General features: G+C 38.2%; 1 protein-coding gene across 1 annotated transcript; it reads right to left on the reverse strand.

Annotated features, from left to right (window-relative positions):
* Positions 1-768: 768 nt before the first annotated feature.
* LOC127803459 (vacuolar protein sorting-associated protein 35A-like) lies at positions 769-22,316 on the reverse strand. Its single transcript, XM_052339695.1, has 22 exons — positions 21,945-22,316; positions 21,763-21,859; positions 21,527-21,650; positions 11,627-11,812; positions 10,212-10,299; positions 9,892-9,948; positions 9,691-9,780; positions 9,454-9,576; positions 8,532-8,606; positions 8,398-8,457; positions 7,780-7,896; positions 6,884-7,123; positions 6,744-6,809; positions 6,439-6,528; positions 5,316-5,405; positions 3,968-4,057; positions 2,354-2,422; positions 2,155-2,235; positions 1,899-2,006; positions 1,715-1,818; positions 1,408-1,521; positions 769-1,307 (listed from the first exon to the last, which is right to left on the reverse strand). Exons 1-22 carry the CDS (start codon positions 22,035-22,037, stop codon positions 1,097-1,099), a joined length of 2,373 nt encoding a protein of 790 aa, XP_052195655.1. The 5' UTR covers positions 22,038-22,316; the 3' UTR covers positions 769-1,096.
* Between the last annotated feature and the right edge of the window lie 107 nt (positions 22,317-22,423).

Below are 22,423 nucleotides of genomic sequence, written 5' to 3' on the forward strand. Positions count from 1 at the left end.
GACGAGGGGCAGAGGGATGAGTGGTGGCGTGTTGTTCATCATCTTGCACAGATTTGGGTTTGTGCTTTTGAATTTTTTATTTATTTGTGTATTAGATAAATAATATTATGTATTTACGTATTTAGTTATTAATTTATATATTTAATTATTAATTTTGTGTTTGTGTATCTAATTATTTTATGTATTTGATTAAATTATAAAATAAATAATAATTTTTTATAATAGTAAAAATTATAAGTTAGATAAAATAAATAGAATTAAAGTTTATTAATAAATAAATAAAATAAGGAGTGAAATAAGAAAGAGAATAAGAAGTGATTTTCAAGATAAAATTAAAATAAAAAATGAATTATTTATAATATAATAGTAAATAGAATAGAAAACTGCATTGGAGGCCTTAGAAGTCTCGCCAACTTTGAAGAAGAATCGCTTTCTTTTTTTTGTGTTTATATACATATATATATATGTGTGTGTGTGTGTGTGTGTGTGTGTGTTAGAAACGGTTTCCTTCAAATGGCTCAGTTCATATCATCTTTTGCCTTTTTTTTTCTTTTTTCTTTCTTTTTTGGAATGCACAATATAAGTGAACGCAAAAACAAAGCTAAATTGCAAACAGTGTAAATCAGACAATTTATCTTTAAAGCGTATTCTATTACAAGCAATTTGCTATCCTGAAAAGTCAAGTCTTCTAGTACGAGTGAGTTCCATAAGCAAAGGAAGTTGACTGGATTCTGCTCTGTTGAATTCAACAAATGAAGAAAGCACAACTTACGAATGGCAAGTAGGAAACTTTATTCACTAAAATCAACGATGTTATTGCCATGATTCTGAATACTTCAACGCATTAACTCCACATGACAATATAGAAGCTCTATTAGGTACAGACTACAGAATTTTCCTCAGACAGAACAAAGCTCACTTAACTTCAGATTGGATCAAATTGGGCATGAAGGCAAAGCTCCTTCCCACCAGAAACATAGCACGACTTGTGCCCAGCTCTCTCTGACCGTGCACGAAGCCCAAAGCTGAATATATTGTTTCTGAAACTCCAAACCAACAAAAAACAGACTGCTTCTGTCATCGTTCATCCAGCCAATCACACCTTAATGGGTTCGTATTTCTCGCCCATTGCACCACCTTTCTGCTTCTGGAACTGGATGTACCGCAATGTACTCGCGAAGAAAGCATCTGCAGCTGGGTCTGGTGTTATACTGTCACTCTGCATTTCGGTTGTAATTAATTCAATCAAACCCTGGATCGCAGAAACATTTATCTCTGGGTTCCCCTTTTCAAAGAAGTACAGATACCTGAGTTCATAGAAAAGAAAAGATTTTCACTAATAACATACAAATCACCGAAGAAGAGCGATGTTAAGGAAATGGAAACATGGCGAATGGAATTATTTACTTGTTTAGTATTTCAATGAAGAGCATGACTGATCCACTGCTACCCCGTGTTGCATTGGCCATTTGTTGAGCAGCATTAGCAATTCTAAGAGCACGCTTTAAGCAAAGCAATACCCTGGATCAAGGTTGTAAATTCATCAGATTAGCAAAAAGCCAAGCAACAGGAAATTTCAACGCTCAAAACAGAAAATTTAACAAGTCCAGAGTTGATTCAGAATCTCATATTTGACAAATGAAATGAACTAGCCATGAACAGGTATAGAATTTTTATGGGTTTCCATAAATGATGTAAGTGCATAGGTAAGCACCTCTCTCCATCCTTGACGCTGTCATTGTCATCAATCCAAAAGAGATGTGAACATGCGTAAACTGCTCTACATTGATCAGGCTTCTTCAAAAGCTTTGCAGAATACTGCTCCAAAGGAAAAGTTCCAATCAATTTTTTGACCAAATAGGGGGACGCAGTCAGAATAGAAAAAATTATATTATTACCCCCGTGGCTTTGTGTGTCAATGTATCCCTGTTCTCAACACCAAAGACGTGCATCCTCTGAAGAGTCCCTATAATCAGATGTATCGCAGTCACCTGTGCTCTGGAGTCCTGTTAAACATTAATAGGCATGCATGCAGGAAGAAGTAAGTATAATTTTATTCTTAAAAAAGCCTCAAGAAAATGACATTTGGTTCCCAAAGAGAGGACAAAATGAGCCAGAAACAAAGAAACAGAACTCAGTTCAGTATGCAAGTACCGAAATTTCTTCTTCATATAGTATATATGCTTGGGTGAAAAATTCATAAGCAACAGGTTCTAGATCGCAGTCATTTGCAGCCTGATGTTTAAGCCCAGATAAAGAAGAAAAAGTTGAAAAAAAGGCAAGCACAGGTCAGCAATAACATGATTGTGCAATCAATCCTGAAAATGGCAAATGGCAAAGCGTTTTCTAGTACCTCAGCACATTGCAAGTACAACCTCAATGCCAGTTCAGGTACTGGTACAGTTGATAAAGCTTCAATTGTCTGGAAAAAAAGTAAAATACACAACCTTATAAGTAATTTAGAAAACAAAAAATATGCTGAAACCAAGATATTGAGACTGGCATTCAGCATGATGGACTAATTCAGAGCTAAAGAAGCCTAAAAGAACTTACAGCTACTAGGAATTTTAAAAAGAATATGTGGAAGCAAGACAGAACTGTAAGCAAATTATAACCATAATAATCTTTTTTCTTTTTTCTTTAGTTCAGAATAAATTTATTTTGAGAGAACAGCGAGTTGCAAGCTCACAGGTGTCTAAGCACCTTCGAAAGACATTTACTGATAGCAAGATGAAGGTCAAATCACCCAAGAAAAAAATGGAAGAGAGAACATGAATGTTTCATTGCTAATTTCATGGTTGTGGCTGCCCAGTGCCTAAGGGCGGTCTCCAATGTTTCCATGGGTTTATTGACATATCTGCTAGGGTCGTAGGTATGTGCCATTGGGATGCTTTATGTTTCATGTTACATACTTGTCACACATGGAATAACACTGGCTCTGCCCCCTCTATTGTCGAGGGGATGGGGCACAGTGCAGGGTAACATGCGGGCAGCATAGAGGCATGCACTGCGAGATCTTGGTGTCAAGTGTTGACAAGTATCTGTGTGCGCATCTCTGATGGTTTGTATAGGAGTCGAAGTGATGGGCTAGAAGTATTGACACACCAAGTGCTTCCGAAGAAAAAGAGTAGGTAGGGTCCACCCAACATTGACATGCCAAGTGCTTTGAGGGAAAGGAGTAGGCAAGGGTTGCCGTGCGATGAGGGTGTTGCGGAAGTGGGTGGGTGACTATTTTGTCCCAGGACTCCCTATTGTTGAAGGTCAGCCGTACACTCAGAGTGGTCTCCTTGTTGCCCATAGAGTAAGAGTAAGGCTGGCTTTGCTCCTCTATTGTTGAGGGGCTGGGGCACCACATGGGGTAACAGGCTGGCCTCATGACACTAGGAATCAAACGGAGTACAACATTTAAAAACCTATACAGATGAACCTATTATATGCTAAAAATTTGTAGTTGCTATCAATCAATAGTGTGTAGCAAGTTCATATTAATGCCGCTTAGATGGGAAATATGCATACAAGCCCATCTCTAGAAGTCAATCACCCGATTAAATCTTTTAACCTAAGGATGTGTTTTGGGAGGATGGAAAATAATGGAATTGGATGGAAACAGATTTTCTTTGTTTTGTCTCCTCCAAATTGGAGGAGATTAGATGGAAATAGCCTCACGTATCCATTATTTCCATCCAATGCCATTACTTTTCATCCTATCCTCTCCCAAACAAAGAGAAACAATCTTCCATTCCATCCATTTATAATCCATTCCATTACTAAATCTCGCCCAAACACAGCCTAAGTCAACTCAACACCTCTTTTCAAGACACTTCTTTTTATGGATGAGCTTTTGCTATGTAAATTCTGATAACTCTTTGCATAGGGTTTTCCCCCACTGGCTGTTTCTTTCATATATTTGTTTACTTATCAAAAAAATAAAAAAGAAAGAAAATGGGGGAAGAAGAAGTTAAATCACCTGATTCAGAAGCTGGAAAATTTTCTTTGGCGTAGGGGCTACCTCTTCAGCAGCAGCATTCTCCTGCTGCCCTTGTAGTCGTCTAACCAACTGGACATAACAAATAAAATAACATAGTGTGAATATAGGCTAAATGATATTCACCTTGTGCATGCAAGCAATGTATTCATATTTTTCATCATATTAAATTTTATATTTTGCCCTCACAAGCAATTTCACGCACAGCATCCAAAAGTCTATAAATTTTCTAAACTTGATTCTCCCCCAATTCCCCAAACTATCAATCACTTGATATTAGGAATGAACATGACTGGCCTTAAAATATTGTACCCAATACAAAGAGTTGACAAATTAATGATTTCCAACTGGAGACATCCACCTAATTTCTGTAGACTGCCTACGTCATTCAGAAACGATTGCGATGTTATCATTCAACAAATGATCACTGTATCACAAATTCAGAATGTTTATGAATTTTAGCAACCATAGTTGTCAAAAGCACACCTGAAGTGCACCTAGGCTCAAGGCTCAGCTGAGGGCACCTCACTCTATGAGGCACACGCCTAGGCTCAAAACTGTGTGCCTCACCCTAAAGAGCAGGATGCATGCCTTTTACACCTGTCATAATTTTTTTTATTTTAATTTTTGATGGACTTGTTAAAATCTAACTAGTAGTAACTAGGGAAAAAAATAAAAGAAATTGAGAACAATAGAAACACCCCATTAGGTATCTAATAAATGTGTGCCTCACATCCAAAAGACTCGCGCTTACGCCTTGCACCTAGGCCTCCAAGCACTCTTGCACCTCAGAGCACCTTGAGCCTTAGACAACTAAGGTAGCAACACCCATGAACTGTAACTTTTTTCCCCCATTAAGATATAACATCAACCATACATGGCCTATGGAAATTTAAACACCAAACAGGTATTTTGTCCATCATAGTTGGAGATGATTTACCTTAAACATTACTTAGATTTTCAACAGATTATAAGCACATTCATCAAATCCTTATGTAAATATAATATAAATACAATCTAAGTGAGAGTTCATTACCGGGTGCAAAATTATTCTAGCATTCTATGTGATTTTTTTTTATTCTAAATCTGGTTCTCAGCTTCTATGTGCCACAAAAGAATATTAGGATAAAATAATCAATTATTTTAAATTTCTCTGGTGCAATTTCAAATGTTCCAGATGTTGTTTCTGTAACTACATGCAGCTACATCCTGAAGCAAACTGGTTATTGAAATCCAATACAAAAATATGCTTTAGAATTGGTTGTCACACTTTCAACTTGTTAGGGTAGTAAGAAGACATCAAAATACAATAGAAATTGAATAAGCATACCTTAAGAGAATTAAAGACAAGGGGAGGGATAGTGAAGGGAAGCCTCTTAGGCCCTCCAGTCAGGATATGTTTCCTTACAGTACATATGATCTGCCAAAAAAGCAAATGAGTTAAAATCAACAACCGTCAGAGAGAGAAAATATGCAAGGACTAGAGGAATACATGAGTAGAGAACGCAGATAAACTGTCAGAAAGAAACATCAAGCATGCATGGCTACACTGCCACCACAAAAGCACATGCCAATTTGAATGCCTTTGTGGATGTTTAGGCATTCCCTTCCATATTTACTCTTTTTTTGACGATTCACCCCCTTTAGGAATACTTATCAAAAGAATAAAAAGATCATCCATTCAAATATCAGCTCATCATCATCAGATTGAATAAGAACATCAGGTTGTACTCCAGTTCTACATCTATAACCACAGGAGATGCCATCAATCCCTATTATTCATGCACTGAATAATAAAGAGCATCCACATTTAAATAAGTGATCATTTTTTGCTTCATTCTCATGACCAAAGCACTAAGCAATACTCTAGTCTCATGTCTAGAACCAGAAATCACACAGCCCCCTAAGATCTAGCAAGCTTGAACCCTAAAAAGTTAAAAAGTGGACTCATTTCTGCCTCATTTGTTCTTATCCCAGAGGCTGCCTTATGGTACCAATTACCTGCATGCTCATTTATATGCACGGACATATTTCTAGGTAGAGGAGAGAGAATTAAGACTTTGACAACAACAACAATGTATCAAGCCTTAATCCTACTAGATGGGGTCCGATACATGAATTCCGGCTTGCCAATCATTTCTATTTATGGCCATATCCTCTGAAAGGACGCACTGTACCAAAGAGTTCCCCACTAAGTTTTTCTTGGTCTTCCTCTACCTCTTCATAGAAAAATTTATTTCATTCCATCCACTCTCCTCATAAGAGCCTAGAATTAGGACCTTGATATAAGAACTAAATTTACCATAGAAAGTTTTACAAGGAGGAAAATGTGAAGAAGACACATCAAACAAAGATGTCCAGAATGGTCCAATGTAAATTTGAATCAAGCCCACATAAACATGCTATTAAAATATCCAAAAAATTATCAAGAACTTAAAAATGGACGTTAATACCTTTAGCATCTCTTCTGGATCATCATTATACAGCATCTGAATGAGACGTGCAACAGAATTTTGCTCCTCATTAAAATCCTCCTCATCAAGCTGAAGGAAAAAAAAAAGTTATGTAATAACTACAAAACCATTTTAAAGAAAAGTTATTACCTCTAAAAGGATATTTTCCCATAACCCAATGTCACAACAAAATTGATGACTTGATTAAGAGAACAATGCAAAACCTTGGCATACAATTGTAACCAACAAGATTTAAATATAGTGCATTAATTAAACATACAATACATAGCAGAAATATGAATTACCTCATCGTGAAGATTCTCATCCAAATCCTTGATAAGGCCTTTTACTAATTCAAACAATGCCCCAACCTACAAAGACAAAGAATACAAATTTTGAAGATGCAGCTTTCAGAGAGCAGAATAATTTGTTAATAACAGCATACCTTTTCAGCTGTAGAAATACAAATCCTGCTTTTGATGATGCTTTGAATGATAACACCAGCCATGACTTTATTTGTTCCATTGTCAAGGTGCTCCATTACATGGGGGTAGTTTGTAAGCTTCAGGGCAGTCTCAATATCATTATATTTCTCCAAGGGAGCACTCAGAAGAGCAACAATCTGCTTTGTTGCTTTGCTATCATCCAGCTTTCCTTTCCCAGAGAGTTTCTTTACACATGCTCCCTGTACAAGAGAGAAAGCAAAAATTCACTCAGTGTTGAGTTCATCTGAAAGAGGATGCAGCCACATAAGACCTGTCATCAACGTGTTCCACAGAACAAACATATGCAACCACTGCAAAATTCAATCAGAACCTTATTCAGAATGATGTACATTCTTTAATCCTGACCCACTATGTTATTGGGACAAGGACCCTGTCAAATGAGACCTTTCATCCTTCAGATGTCAGGGAGGCAGGGCCCTTGCGTCCTCAGGACATTAAGTGAAGGAGTCAATGCCAGTTTGGTTGTGTAAGAAAGTAAAAAATATGATACCGTGGGTGCCACCAGGACCTGATAATTTTGTTTGATAGCCTCTGGTACCACTGGCACTGAGAGGTATTTTAACCAGAATGGAATAACAGAAATTTTGTACCCAGATATGTGCTAGTACAGTACATATTGATCAGTACTGGCAGGTATGGAACAGAATCCATAAGCATGAAAAAAAAATGCACTATAAGAGGAAAAACCCAATTACTAAAATTTGCTTCCTATATGTTGGGGGGAAAAAATGACCCAGATCAGAGGGCTCAAATGACTCATTTCCAGCATTTGTCTGTGCGCTAGAATACATGTGTGTGATGGATAAAGAAAGAGCAATCTTCAAAAGACACATACCAATATTTGATCTACATAATCAAGCCTGTCAGGATGAACATGAAGAGTAAATGTAAGGAGGGAAGAATATAGAGTCACAGCGCCAGCTATCGGCATGTCAACCTGTGCCTCAATCACCTGCATCATCATAGAGACATCAAATTTGCATGAAGAGAGAGGTCTACAAGTTTAATAGTGAAGTCGAAGTAATATAAGGAACAAGATACTAGCTTTATGTTCTTCTAATTAAACAAACATGTAAACTAGCATTTCCATAAGGATAGTTTAATCTGCATTTTCAGCAAAAATCAGTATCAGATTTCATGTTTACAACCATGTGACTGCTAAATCAGTTAAGCTTCCTTTTCTCCATGTTTAAACAACGAGATAGAAATGTAGAGAGACATGCAAACACACACTGAATGGGAAGAAGTCCTACCATCCTCTACCTAATGTGCACATTACCTCTGCAAGTTCAGCGAATACTGAACTTAATCCATGATGGAAAAATAAACAAACAAAATCAAGTTAATATATCAAAAAGTATAGGACCCCTATTTTCTCCATGGTCAAAAAACTTTTTGATAGCCAAGGTGAAATATCCTCAGATTCTTTCCAAGATGGCATAACAAGATTTACCTTCCCTATGGCACTGTTCAGTTTTGCAAACGCTTCTACTTGTAAGAATTCAGGTAAGACCTGCATTATAACATCATAATTAGTACAATTATGTGGATGTTTGAGGCCAGGAAACCAGGATGTTAATTACTCACTTCAACACTTGAAGCAGCATAATTTGACAGCCGTTCCATTAACCGTGAAAGCACTGTCTTGATATCAACAGATGGCTGAGACACACAAAAAATGCCGGAAAAAATTTATGAGTCAAAGGATCCTGCAGCTGAGGTGTAAGTTCAACACTCTTTTTTCAGAATTCAAGATGGCAGACTTTTTCCACTAATGCTTAAATATTACTGCATGGTCTAGGAAGAAGTTTTGCCACTTTAAAAGTTATGCAACACAACTCTGGAAGGAAGAGTGGGGTTAAAAAAACGTAAAGCTCGTCCCTTCCCAATATGCAATTTGTTTGTTCTAAAATAGTGGAGCGAAAGAGGCATAAAGAAGAAAAATATAGATTAGAGAACCTAAACTAGTGATGCTAAACTCTTGCATTGGAATTAATGTTCTCACCAGGTATGAGCCATCCGAGTAGGAGATAGAGGCACACTTGGAAAATCAGTCCAGTTTTTATGTAGTTTGTCACTAGAGAGAACTGTTCTCTTTTCTCTTTTTTGATGGTTGAGATATGGCATTCCTTCAAATTTACTTTCTCAAGCTTTTTCTTTTTAATTTTTGCACAGATATACCAGTTTTCTTTTTGCTTCGCTTTTCTTTCTATTGTATAAAGTTCACCCCTCTTTGGTGGTTTCTTCTTCTATTACTTTTCAGAAAAAGTAAAAAATTCTGTGTTTTAGAAATGTACATGATGCATCTGCTACAGACTTTAAGTATCAGAAAAAACTTGTACCAACATCCAACAATAAGATCAGTGAGCAAAAAAGACCAAACACGAAAGTCCTCTAATTTATGGCAAATTAGTAGTAGGTTAATCCAATATATCAAGAACATAGCTTCTAATATTCATCTCATGCCAAGTACTGTAAATACAATTATAAACAAAAAAAAGCAACCCACCTGAAGCTGGGGGCAAGCACCTAACAATATCTCAAGAGTCTGCAAGTGGTACTCATCTGGAAAGACTTGAATGATGCAATCCATCAAATAGTATTGTGCAAGCTCATCTTTACAGTTGACAACCTGCACGAGTGATTTGAGATCGAAATTTCAACTGAAGATAAATATCATTTAAGGTAAAATATTTTGTAAGTCTTACACAAAAACAGAATGAATTAAGATAATAACAGACTGAACCTGCTCCAAGACTCTGGGAAGCACGGTATCTCTGTACATATCAAGGTCAACACCCTCAATCTGGCTGAGGACATGGAGGTTCTTCCCGACCTATGAGAACACGAAAGAGGTAGAAGAATAACCTTCCGTAAGTGGATAGCAATAATCCTCTACCACCAACGTGAAAAAGTATATGAACTGATTTCAGGGTATTGACATTACAAGATCACGAAGCTCGCTCCTTTCTTTTTCTCGTCTTTCCTTCTCCCGAGCAGGTCCCTGCAGACCAGAAAGGCCGATTGCTATCCTCAACTCAAGATCACCAAAGAGTATGAATGATTGACAACCACTATAACACCTGCATGAGCACAAATCATGCCCTCATGATTTCTTTTTTCTTTTTCTTTTTTACCTCCACGACATGCAAGCACTGGTGGTACCATAAAACTCTTAAGCCTTTTTTTATTTTTTGCGCTCTTTTTGAAAATCCCCATACATGTCTAAGCATGATAGGTAACACAATCAGCAGATATTCAGCTAACCTGATGTTGCATCCGCACCCAAAGCTTGTTCATCTCTGTGAAGTTTTGAAGTACAAATTCTACAGCGTCAACCACAGTGTCAGCATCCCTGCCAGAGTATAGATAACTTCTCAAGATGAAGTCCACTCCTTTCCACCAGATTAAGGACATATAATACACTACTTATTATCAACCAAATAACATATCTTACAAGATGAACAACAGAAGGCAGAAAGATTTCATGAATCAGAATACTGAACCCTTATGAATGTGGACCCATCTATTTCTTTCATCTCTGGTATTCAATTAATTAAAACACATGGGACATCTTGGAGCTGTTCAGTTACGGAAAACATTTTCTAGTTTTTCATCTCCAATTTTCCACTTGATCTCCCATTGTCCTTTACCATAGAAAATTTGGAGAATGAGTTCAATCATTAATTGTAAATAACATATCTCATCTTGAAAACTGAAAAATATGTTTAACATAGTTTTTCATCCAATTGTTATATCAAAGCAATAACTTGTTATTAATAATATTAATATAGTATTAAAATAAAAATTGTAATTATAAAAACAGTAAAACTAATACTATTTTATATTAGAATTATAAATTAATTAGATTGATAATGTTATAAGATTAAATTACTTAGACAATATTTATGATATTTATAATATTATAATAGGAATGATAACTAATTCTTTAACACAATTTTAGAATTTATAATACTAATATGCTATTATTAACATTTTACTATTGATTATTAGTTGTACTATTTTTTAAATTTTTACTAATAATAATAATAGATTGTTCATATTTTATATTATATTATATATTACTTTTAAATTTTAAATATTTTCACTATTTATATTGTATTAATATAAGTAATTAATATTTATTTTGATTGGATTCGAAACTCATTTTTTCTATATTTGGAAATCACAGAAAAAAAAAGAACATATTTTTTGTGAAGAAAGCAGAGGAAAATGGCATAATGTTTTCTCACCATTATTATAAATTTGGAAAACTGAAAATTAGAGTTTTCTATTTTCTATTAGGGAAATTTTCTCATGTGAACATGTTCTCTAGTTTTTTATTTTCATGGAACAAATCCTGTTTTTCACAACTGAACAACCCCTTTTTATTTCTCGAAGTTCTCATGAATGAGTTATGTTATTAATACCACTTGCTGCTATTGGATGAATACAAAAATGGCACCAAACTTCAAAGCTAAACAGTCTTGCCAGTCCATTTAAATCATGCTGAGAGACCATCAGACTCCCAACAATGTTTTAGTGGCCCAGAAAATGGCCATCATTCCATACGATCTCACCATGGGTAAGCATAGTCCTTCACTGAAATAACAAAATTTTGACAAAATTCTTTTACCCAAGTTTGTTATGAAGCAGAAAATATAACCAACTAGTCTCCTTACCCTTCATATTCTGAACCGATATCTGGCAACTTATCCCTACTGATCTGAGAAAGATAACTCCTCAGAAAAAGCCCACGTACAGGATTTTGTATGCCACGGCACATTTCTACAAGATCCTTAAGGACATCCTTTGCAGGAGCTTCCTTGGATTTGATATACACAGATCCCACAGTACAAAGAAGATACCTGAGAACCAAGAAATCAGAGCACTTAAGGGTTTGGTGCAGACAAATATTTGAGAAACAAAGAGAACCTACGGTTTGGCTCATAACAAGATTTGAGTAAAAATACATAATTGTAAACTGAAATTTGATCAACTCATGTTTATCTGGAAAAACAGTAAAAAAGTACAGCCAATAATGAACACATTTCAGGAAAAAAAAAAAAGTGCATTAATCTTAAAAGCTCATGTAGATGAATTAAGAAAATGAAATGTGTTGTTGATTACCTCACTGAAAACTTCATGCATGCGCCAGAGTATACTGGCCACTCAGGAAATTATAATATAGAGAAGCAAAAACAAGACAGTCCAATTAATAGTTATATTACCTGTTTTAAAAAATAATCACATCTCTTCTTGTCTATGTTACACTATCAGTCGATTAAAATCATGAAGCTAGAGACAACAAAAGTATTTGATAGATTCAGTGATTATCAAGATGGCAGTTCTGATAGTAATTATGGCATGACAATTTTAAAAAATTGCAGGAAACCACAAACAACTATGCTTTGACACCTATACAAATAATATAATTATAATCTGTAGCCCTCATACACTCATGAAATTTGTTTCCATAATTAGCAGGAATCAGCAACAGCTGTGCCATGCATATGTTCATATGTATATATATGTATGTATGTATATAAATTTCCACTCCCAACAAACCAACAATCAAATTCTCAGTGATAAAGGTCAAGTTTCATGTTGCACCTAGTAATTTCCTCCTGTTAGACTATTTCTAACTCATAACCTTTTAATTTAAGTAAACATCCTCTCTGGGAAGCTCACCCTATGAATAAATCATTTTTCCAGCACATGTGCATTGAAGAAAGTACCAAAAACAATAACAATCACAGGCCTTAATCCCACCAAGTGGCATTGACTACATGAATTGTAGATCTTCGACCATTTCATCCATGCATATAGAGGCCATTATATCCTATGTCATGTCTAAGGGTTTCCTACCAAGTTTTCTTCGATCTTCTCTCCCTCTTTTGTTACAAATTTTCTCCATTCACACTTGACTTAGAAATGCTTCTGTTGGCCTTCTTTTTGCACATGTCCAAACTATCTTAATTATAACTCCCTCATCTTAACCTCAATAAGCATCACTCCACTTAGAACCTCATTTCCAATTTTTTCTTGTATAGCCACAAATTCATTATAATCTTAGCTATGCTTATATTTTGCATATGTTGGCACTTAACTACCCAACATTTCAAAATATACAACAAAGATGATCTTACAGTCTTCCAATACAATTTTTCTTTCAGGCTTTAGCTTTGAAGGAATTTTACAATCACATAAAATATTGGACATACTTCCTATATGGGTGTTAGATAGGAGTATGTACCTAAAGGTTGGATTTGTCAATTTCATGAATTTTAAGACATGGGGATATGTGTTTGAACGTAGGACATGGGTATTGGGATACAACGCAGAGAATAAAAACTCTTACTACCCTACCCCTGCACTTACAAATCTTTTTATCTTTTAGTTTTATAACTAAAAATAAGGGTATGTTACTTATACATATAAGATAAATTGATAGGTAAGCAATTTGGGTGATCTCATACAAACATATATTTTAAAAGGCTAAAAACATATTAACAAAAATAATAAATCAAAATAAATTGTTAATTTTTACTATTTTAAATTAAAAGTAAATTAAATACATAAAAACCAAGAATTAACACATAGCCTAAAAAATTAAGAGTTCGACGTATATCCCATACCAATACTAATGCCATGTCATGTCGACATCAATAAAATGCTTGAAAATGCAGAGTCCATGTAAATAGCACACTTCTCCACTTTAACCATCCTAAGTCTATTTCCTCAATAGTATTCTCCCTTTCTTTTGTAACAATTGATCCAAGATATCAAAATTGATATTTTTCTTAGATAACCTGATTTCTAAGTTTCACAATAATATTGTTGATACTTGTGTTTTTATTAAATTTACATTCCACATACTCAAGCTTTGACCTACTTAGTTTAACATTTGGATTCTAAGGGTTCTTTTCCCCATAATTCAAGTTCATTATTCATGCCTTCCTTTGTCTCATCCATTAAGACAATGTCAAAAGCAAAAACAACATATGCCAGGGCACTTTTTATTGGGCATGTTTTGTGAGTTCATAATAGGAGCAAAAGGTTCAAATTCATCCTTAACTTTATCACAATTTAACTTTTCATTAAAAGTGTATAATGGTTCATTTGATGATTAATTTCCTTCCACTCCATCCATTTTCATTGCTCTCCCAAACAAGAAGAAACATTTTCCATTACTTTCCATCCCCTACTCTTCCTCATGAGGAGAAAATATTTTACATTGCATTTCAGCCTTTTCCATTCAACTTATTGTCACAAGAAGAACCCAGCTTACTGATCTTTAATTTCTTTATGGCTGTAACTCTTGTTATTTCCTTATTACTGTGATTTGTTAGTTTATCTTGCTATCATTTTTTGTTGAGAATTAGTTAACCTCTAGGGCCCACGTGTAGTAGCTAGAAAAAGACAAAAATGTTGGTTGCAACAGAAGGAGGGAGTAGGATCTGTTGCAGCGGGCCTACCCTCCCATAGTTGAGTGTATATTCTCTCCAAGGTTCTCTTGGGAGACTATCGTTGAATTGAATTTTGAATTTCTTTCTTCTCAGGTCTCTCTCTCTCTCTCTATTGTCTTATTCTCTTTCTATCCCTCTATGTTCTTGTTATGTTCTCGAGCCTCCTAATTCACATTAGAATTAAAAGGACGACCCTGTCACGAATTGACCGTGACAATTTGGTATCAGAGCATCATCCTCGGCCGAGCATTGAAACAAATACAATGGCGAAAGGAACTCACATGAAGGCCTTAGAGTCGCAACTGCATCAGTTCAGCTCAACTATGCCTGACACACAGAATCGGATAGAGCAGTTGGAATTAGGAGCCAATCGGAGTCATGAAGCAATTGTCACGATGGATCACAAGGTCGAAGGATCCATGGAAGGGCTGGAGCGAAGATTAGAAGGCTTTATAATGCGAGTAAGAGAGGACTTGACAACCCAAATGCAACAATTTATGGTAATGTTCGAGTACCAGAACATGGTAAGTTTATCTCCCGAATTTCCGCCTAGAGAGAGAACAGAACCAATCCTACAAGGAAATAGGAGAGATAGAGAATCGGGTACCTCAGAGGTTGAGGTTGACCCAGAGGAAGAAGTGGAAGGGTTATTGAACCGGGGAAGAAATGGACCAGTAAATCAACATCACCCGGGATTTCCCATGCCTCGGCTGGAAATTCCCACATTCGAGGGATTGAACCCCCGTTGGTGACTAAGAAAATGTGAAAGGATGTTTGAGTGGTATAACATTCCCAGAGGGCAGAGGGTGTCATTGGCATCAACCTATGCCTAATATCAAGGGAGCATAAGGCTGAGGAGGAATTATACTTGGGAGGAGTTCTTAGAGAAATTGTGTGAAAGATTTGGAGAAAGGAGCATGGTGGATGTCATAGAAGAGTTCAACAAACTTAAATAGATCGGGAATGTGGAATCCTATCAAGTGCGTTTTGAGGAGCTAAGGTCCTTCATGATCCAGCACAATCCTCATCTATCAGAAACCTACTTCGTGTCTAGCTATTTAAGTGGACTCGATGAGGAGCTTAGACCAATGGTTAAGGTGTTGAGGCCTCGAACTGTAGAACAAGCAGCAGAGAATGCTCGTCTACAAGAATTGGCGGTGGAGGCTTTATTAAAAAAATGGAGGTAGCAAACAAAGGGAATGGTGGTTGGAGCCTCTAATATGGGGGGAAAGGGAAATGGCAGAAAACCTATGAAGGTTAACGGTGGGAGTAGGAGTGGAATGGGCTCAAGCTCAATACCGTTTGGGGATCAATCGAGGAAGCAAAGGAGGTTAGTTGGCCTTTGTTTCCGTTGTGGGGATAAATACCACATTGGGCATCAGTGCAAAAGACAAATTCTCCTATTAGAAGGGAATGAAGATAAGGAAGTAGAAGGAACGAAGGAAGTGGATTGTGAGGTTATGGAAGAAGAAGACAATGGTGAGATTTCCATTCATGCCTTAAAGGGAGTAGCTAACAACAAAATCCTTAAGGTGGAGGGACAAGTTAAGGGAGGCAATCTCATGATCCTAATTGACAGTGGGAGTACCCACAGCTTTCTTGATGAAAGCACTAGGCAAATGAAGTGTCCACTCTCAGGAACACCTCCCTTGACCGTGACAGTGGCCAATGGTCAAAAGGTGTTGAGCAGGTCATCCTACAATGGCTTTTGCTGGGAGATGCAGGAAGAGAAGTTTGAGGCAGATTTGAGATTGCTACAGTTGGGGGGTTGTGATGTGGTTCTTGGAGTGGATTGGATGAAGGGGGTAAGCCCCATCAGCAAAACAAGATGGAGGTATCCTTTGAGAAGGAAGGGAGGAGGATGACATTATCGGGGAATAAAGAGATTGGAACTTGTAAGATGATCTCTGGAAAAATGCTACAAAGAGTGTTCAAAGGAAGGTGGACTCAGCTAGCGCAATTTTTCTCAATGGTGGCCATAGAGGAAGGATCAGAAGACGAAATGATGTAGGGTGAGATCGGCCTTACTATTAGCACACCCCAGGGAAGTCCAAACCAGGTACACTACTTAGAGATTATTACTAAATTGCTAGTAGAGTATTGAGGATCTTTTTGTTGAACCTAAATCCTTGCCCCCAACCAGATTGTTTGACCATTCAATCCATTTAAAACCCAATATAGAACCTGTTAACAGTAGATCCTATCGTTATCCCCCAATTCAAAAGAATGAGATTGAGAAGATGGTTAGAGACATGCTTCAACAATCCATCATTCGACCTAGCCAAAGTCCTTTTGCTTCTCCAGTCCTATTAGTTAAAAAGAAATATGGATCATGGCGATTTTGTGTACACTATCGCCAACTTAATGCCATGACCATCAAGGATAAGTTCCCTATACCCTTGGTGGAGGACCTTTTGGATGAACTTCATCATGCTCAATACTTTTCTAAGCTGGATTTGCATTCGGGTTATCACCAAATTAGGATGAAACCCGAAAATATCTACAAAACAACTTTTAGGACACACCATGGGCATTTTGAATTCTTGGTGATGCCATTTGGGCTCACCAATGCCCCAACTACTTTCCAATCCCTCATAAACAGAATTTTTGAACCCCATCTTCGAAAATTTATTTTTGTATTCTTTGATGACATACTTATCTATAACCCTACCTTTGATCAACACTTGATTCATCTTAAAATCACCATTGAAATCCTCAGATTCAACCAGCTCTTTATTAAGAAATCTAAGTGTGTATTTGGACAAGGACAGGTGGAGTATTTGGGGCACATTATATCAAAGGAAGGAGTTAGCACTGACTCAAAGAAGGTAGAAGCTATGGTAACTTGGCCAAGGCCAACCTCAGTGAGGGCCCTAAGGGGATTTCTAGGAATAACCGGTTACTACCGTTAGTTTGTGCAGAACTATGGGACCATTAGCAAACCTCTAACCGAGTTGCTTAAGAAAGGGGGGTTCAGCTGGGGTATTGCAGGTATTGCAACGGAGGAAGCCTTTGAGAAGTTGAAGGAAGCCATGAGCAAGGTGCCGGTATTGGGACTGCCAGATTTCACTAAACCCGTTGTGCTGGAAAAGGATGCAAGTGGGACTGGTATTGGTGCAGTGTTGGTACAGGATGGAAGACCGTTGGTGTTCCTAAGTCAGGTCCTGAGTCCTAAACATCAAGGGCTCAGCATATATGAGAAGGAATTCATAGCGGTCTTAATGGAAGTGGATAGATGGAGGCATTACCTGGAAGGAGGCAGGTTTGTGATCAAGACCGATCACGAAAGTTTGAAGTTTCTACTGCAACAGAAACTTCAAACCCAGCTGCAGAAGAAGGGGATGGCCAAGTTAATGGGTCTGGACTACTCAATCTAGTATAAGAAGGGCAAGGAAAATAGAGCAGCAAATGCACTGTTGAGGTGTCATGAAGAAGGCAATAGTGCAGCTATGACTGCTGTAATTCCGGATTGGTGCCTAGAGGTAATACACAGCTATGAAGGACATGAAAAGGTGGATGAAGTGTTGGAAAGATTGGTTGTGAGATCTGAGGAATTGGAGGGATATACATTGGTGGATGGGTTACTAAGATATGAAGGCAGGATTGTAATAGGTAATTGTGCCAGTCTCAAGAGGAAGATTTTGCAAGCCCTACATGAATCTCCATTGGGGGGACATTTTGGGATTCAAAACACATATCTACAGGTGAAACAACTATTCCATTAGGCAAGATTAAAGACAGAAGTAAAGGAGTTTGTCCTAACTTGCGACACTTGCAAGAGATGCAAGTATGAAAATATAACTTACCCAGGACTATTGCAGCCTCTGCCAATACCCGAACAAGCTTGGTCGAGTGTATCAATGGATTTTATCGAAGGATTACCAAAATCAGAAGGGAAGGACAGCATTTTGGTAATTGTAGACCGGTTAACCAAATTTGCCCACTTTATAGGGCTTGCCCATCCGTACACAGCCAAAGAGGTGGCTAGGGTTTTCTTGGATCATGTGGTAGCATTACATGGGGTTCCTAAGACAATTTCAGACCGTGACAAGATTTTTACAAGCCTGTTGTGGCAGAAACTCATGAAGGCATTGGGAATTAAACTGAATATGTCCATAGCTTATCACCCTCAATCGGATGAGCAAACTGAGAGGGTGAATCAGAGTTTGGAAACACATTTGAGATGTGCGTGTATCCTACAACCCACGGCCTAGCATAGGTGGTTGTCTTTAGCCCAGTGGTGGTATAACTCTAATCACCACTCATCTCTAAAAATGTCACCATTTGAGGCTCTCTTTGGGTATAAACCGCCTCTCCTACCTACTATAGGGAATCATACCACTGCAGCCTCAGTTGAGGAGTATTTACAATAGAGGAGAGGGGTATAAGAGCAACTGAAACAAAAGTTGGCATCAGCTCATAACCGAATGAAGCAAGTGGCAGATCGGAGGAGGAGTGATCGGGAGTTTATAATGGGAGAGAAAGTGTACTTGAGGCTAAAACACTCCCATCTTAAATCAATCACACAAGGGAAGGTATCGAAGCTCAGTCCCCGATATTATGGCCCCTTTATTATATTGGCTAAGGTGGGAAAGGTGGCCTACAAGTTGCAGCTTCCTAAAGAGTCCCAAATTCACCACGTTTTTCACGTCTCTCTCTTAAAGAGGGAAGTGGGTACTGAACCGGTGAATACAGCATTGCCATCCCTTCCTAGGGAAGGGAATAGGGTGGAAGAGCCAGAGACTTTATTGGACAGGAGGGTAATTTACAATCAGGGAGCCCCACTCATTCAAGTGTTAGTAAAATGGAAGGAAGGATTAGTAGAGAACAACTCATGGGAATACTTGCTTGAATTGCTCAAACAATTTTCGAGAGTTGCCAGTCTCCTCATGATTTCTTGAGGACAAGAAATCTGTTAAGGGGGGAGAATTGTCACAAGAAGAACCCAGCTTACTGATCTTTAATTTCTTTATGGCTGTAACTCTTGTTATTTCCTTATTATTGTAATTTGTTAGTTTATCTTACTGTCATTTTCTATTGAGAATTAGTTAGCCTCTAGGGCCCACATGTAGTAGCTAGAAAAAGACAAAAACGTTGGTTACAATAGAATGAGGGAGTAGGATCTGCTGCAGCGGGCGGGCCTACCCTCCCACAATTGAGTGTATATTCTCTCCAAGGCTCTCTTGGGAGACTATTGTTGAATTGAATTCTGAATTTCTCTCTTCTCAAATCTCTCTCTCTCTATTGTCTTCTTCTCTTTCTATCTCTCTCTGTTCTTGTTCTGTTCTTGAGCCTCCTAATTCACATCAGAATTAGGTGGACGACCCTATCACGGACTGACCGCATACTTATTTTCAGTCCATTCCATTACTAAATATCTCCCAAACAAAGCCAAAGTTATTTATCTAATGCCTTAGGATGCTAGTCAAACAGAAATAATCCCGGTCAAGGAATCAAAGTAAACATACTCAAAAACTGTTAATAGTCAACAATAAAATGCACGTAACTCAATATGCTAGATTGTGGAAAATTTACAACATAGTTGGAGATTCACTTTTGATCTCTCGTAGAAGACCCACAGGAGCATTGCTAGTCAAGGCAAAGCATGACAAATTTTTTCATGGTTGGCAGTTTAAAATATAAATTCATATTGCCATTGCATAAATTACACAAGCAGCAATGTATTTTAATTTTGAAGTGGTAAATAAAGGCTAACTAAGTCCAGTTTATCCTTATTTGTCCTCACTGTTCCACCACATGTTAGGAGACAGCAAGGCTTTTAACACAATCAACTCTTTTTGCAACATATAATAATGAAAACCTTAATACCATACAACTCAACAACATTCAGTTGATAAGAAAAGCCATCCAAATTTATTTCCAGGTGCCACAGATAGTTGGATGAGCCACCAATGACAACCATTTCCAATCACACCTAAGGATATGAGCATGGAATTGGAGCTGGTTGCGTTTGTCCATTTGCATCAAATTTAGACTTTTGAGCAACTTCACCTATGTAAGCTATAAATAAGCTTGTATGTGGAGTGCAAGGCGCCAGGCCCACATGGCTGTGGATCCTTGAACAGGCAAGGACCTTCACTAAGGCCGGACTCAAGCTTTCACTTCGCTAGGACTTGATGTGGCAAAGGGTTGGCTCAGTTGAGGCCTCACTTGGATGGAGGTGGGCTTGGCCAAGGATGCACTGACCAAAGTTTTTTTTGGAATGACCGTCTTTGCGCGGCTTCCGATACTCGTGCTCTCGATTATGCCAGGGAGGTAACTCGTAGGTTGGGCCTTTGGCTCTTGTACAGGGCGAGAATCGAACTCGCAACCCACCAGATTAATACCGGCATATTGCTCATCTGACCACTCGAACCTATGCCCTGGGGGCAACCAAAGTTTTTCTTGGCCAAGGCTTGGCTCGCTCAAGGCCAGAATTAGCCCAATCTTCAGTTCTTGCTTAATTTAATACTAATGAGCCTTAGAACATTGTTTCGCCTTGGTCTTTACCCAAAAACCAACTCACTCAAGAGTCAATGATTTGAGAGGATTCCCAAGAAACCTTCCCAATCAACAGTGCAAAGGAATTTGGTGACCCATTCAAGAGAGAGAAAACAGCATGCAAGTAGTTGCTTCACAGGGGAAGGGTGCCATGGAGTGCCACCCGGCATCTCAAAAGCTACATTAAGAACCATTCCAAAACTCCAGGATAATGAAACAGGGTTCTTGCTTCCTGCTGGAAGTTATTGAAGCCTTTGAACTACAAAATTTAGGCAAAGAAGCACAAAATGAGGACCAAAACCCGCTAATCTCCAATACCAATGAGTCGTATAAAACTTAGCCACTAGAGGACTCTACAGTAGGCCAGTCACATTTTTTGTCACTTTTATTTCTATGGGTTTTAAGTGTTCATTTTCATCTTGTTATTCAAAAACCTAATATAACTTAGAACATGTATTAGCAGAAACGCTTTATAAAAACAGAAAAATGTTTGGGTAATCATACAACCGAAATGTGTCGTTCCCCACACCATTCAGTAGAACCCACGGTAAATGAATAATTATCCCCTAATTAAGATCAAATTGAATTGTATGAGCAAGTATTGCTACTTACAATCTGGGCAATATGTTACCGGCGTGCTGCACAAGCTCGTACAGATCGATAATGGAGCAACCACGCCTCGTCTCCTCCTCAAAAAACATTTCCAGCTTCCTCAACTCATCAAACGCTCGCATGTCTAACCAATCACACACAGACGTCACCAATCAGAAACTGCTATGTATAGTCGGACATCGCCAAATCAAAATTAATCTAGGGGATCGAATCGAACAACAGGGCAAAGAGTTTACAGAGCTCGTAGTATTTGTGAGGGGAAAGCCGCGAGGTGCGAAGCTCGGAGAGCATCTGGGCGGAGTACTTGAGGGCGTCCTTGACATTGTTGGAGTCCTGATCACCAAATCGATACAAATTAGGGTTACGCACGCGTAATTGGAGGGACTGAGAGAAAAAGAAAGAGGGAAATGAGATTTACAAGTGCGCGATGCATGTAGAAGGCGTTCTGCTGAAGTCCGGTGATGCCGGCGGCGAGCCATTTCTCTTCGTCTTCGACTCCGTCGGGAATCATTCTCTCTCTCTCTCTCTCTCTCTCTCTCTGGGAGTGCCGATCAGATGCAATCGAGGGAAATTGAGTTTGACCTGTTGCCTCAGTTGGCCCTCAACCGCCCGTCAAGTCTTTCGCTCATACGAGCCCTGGCCCTGGCAGATCCTAGTGCTTGACGCAAATAATTGGGTTGTAAGCGGCAAGCGGCGAGCCTGTCTGTCCTCTAACCACGTAAGCCAGACGGGCGCGCTTACGGGTTCGCTTATGAGGGATTGAAGTTGGGCACTTGATCGTTCATGGCTGTTGAATTTTGGTCGATGAAACATAAGGTCACAAGCGAGATGTATTTTACGAGGAGATTCGGACTTGAAATTATAAGACTTTCTCAGCACGTCCACACCTTTTTACCA

The sequence above is a fragment of the Diospyros lotus genome, chromosome 6 (assembly GCF_014633365.1).
Source record: "Diospyros lotus cultivar Yz01 chromosome 6, ASM1463336v1, whole genome shotgun sequence".
In the NCBI taxonomy this organism is placed as follows: Eukaryota; Viridiplantae; Streptophyta; class Magnoliopsida; order Ericales; family Ebenaceae; genus Diospyros; species Diospyros lotus.

Coding starts and splice junctions, on each gene's coding strand:
- LOC127803459 (XM_052339695.1), bottom strand. CDS start 22,037: ATGATTCCCGACGGAGTCGAAGACGAAGAGAAATGGCTCGCCGCCGGC. Junction 10,300..11,626: donor ATCGGTTCAGAATATGAAGG/GTAAGGAGACTA, acceptor ATACTCTGGCAG/GGATGCTGACACTGTGGTTG. Junction 2,236..2,353: donor TGTACTTGCAATGTGCTGAG/GTACTAGAAAAC, acceptor CTTAAACATCAG/GCTGCAAATGACTGCGATCT.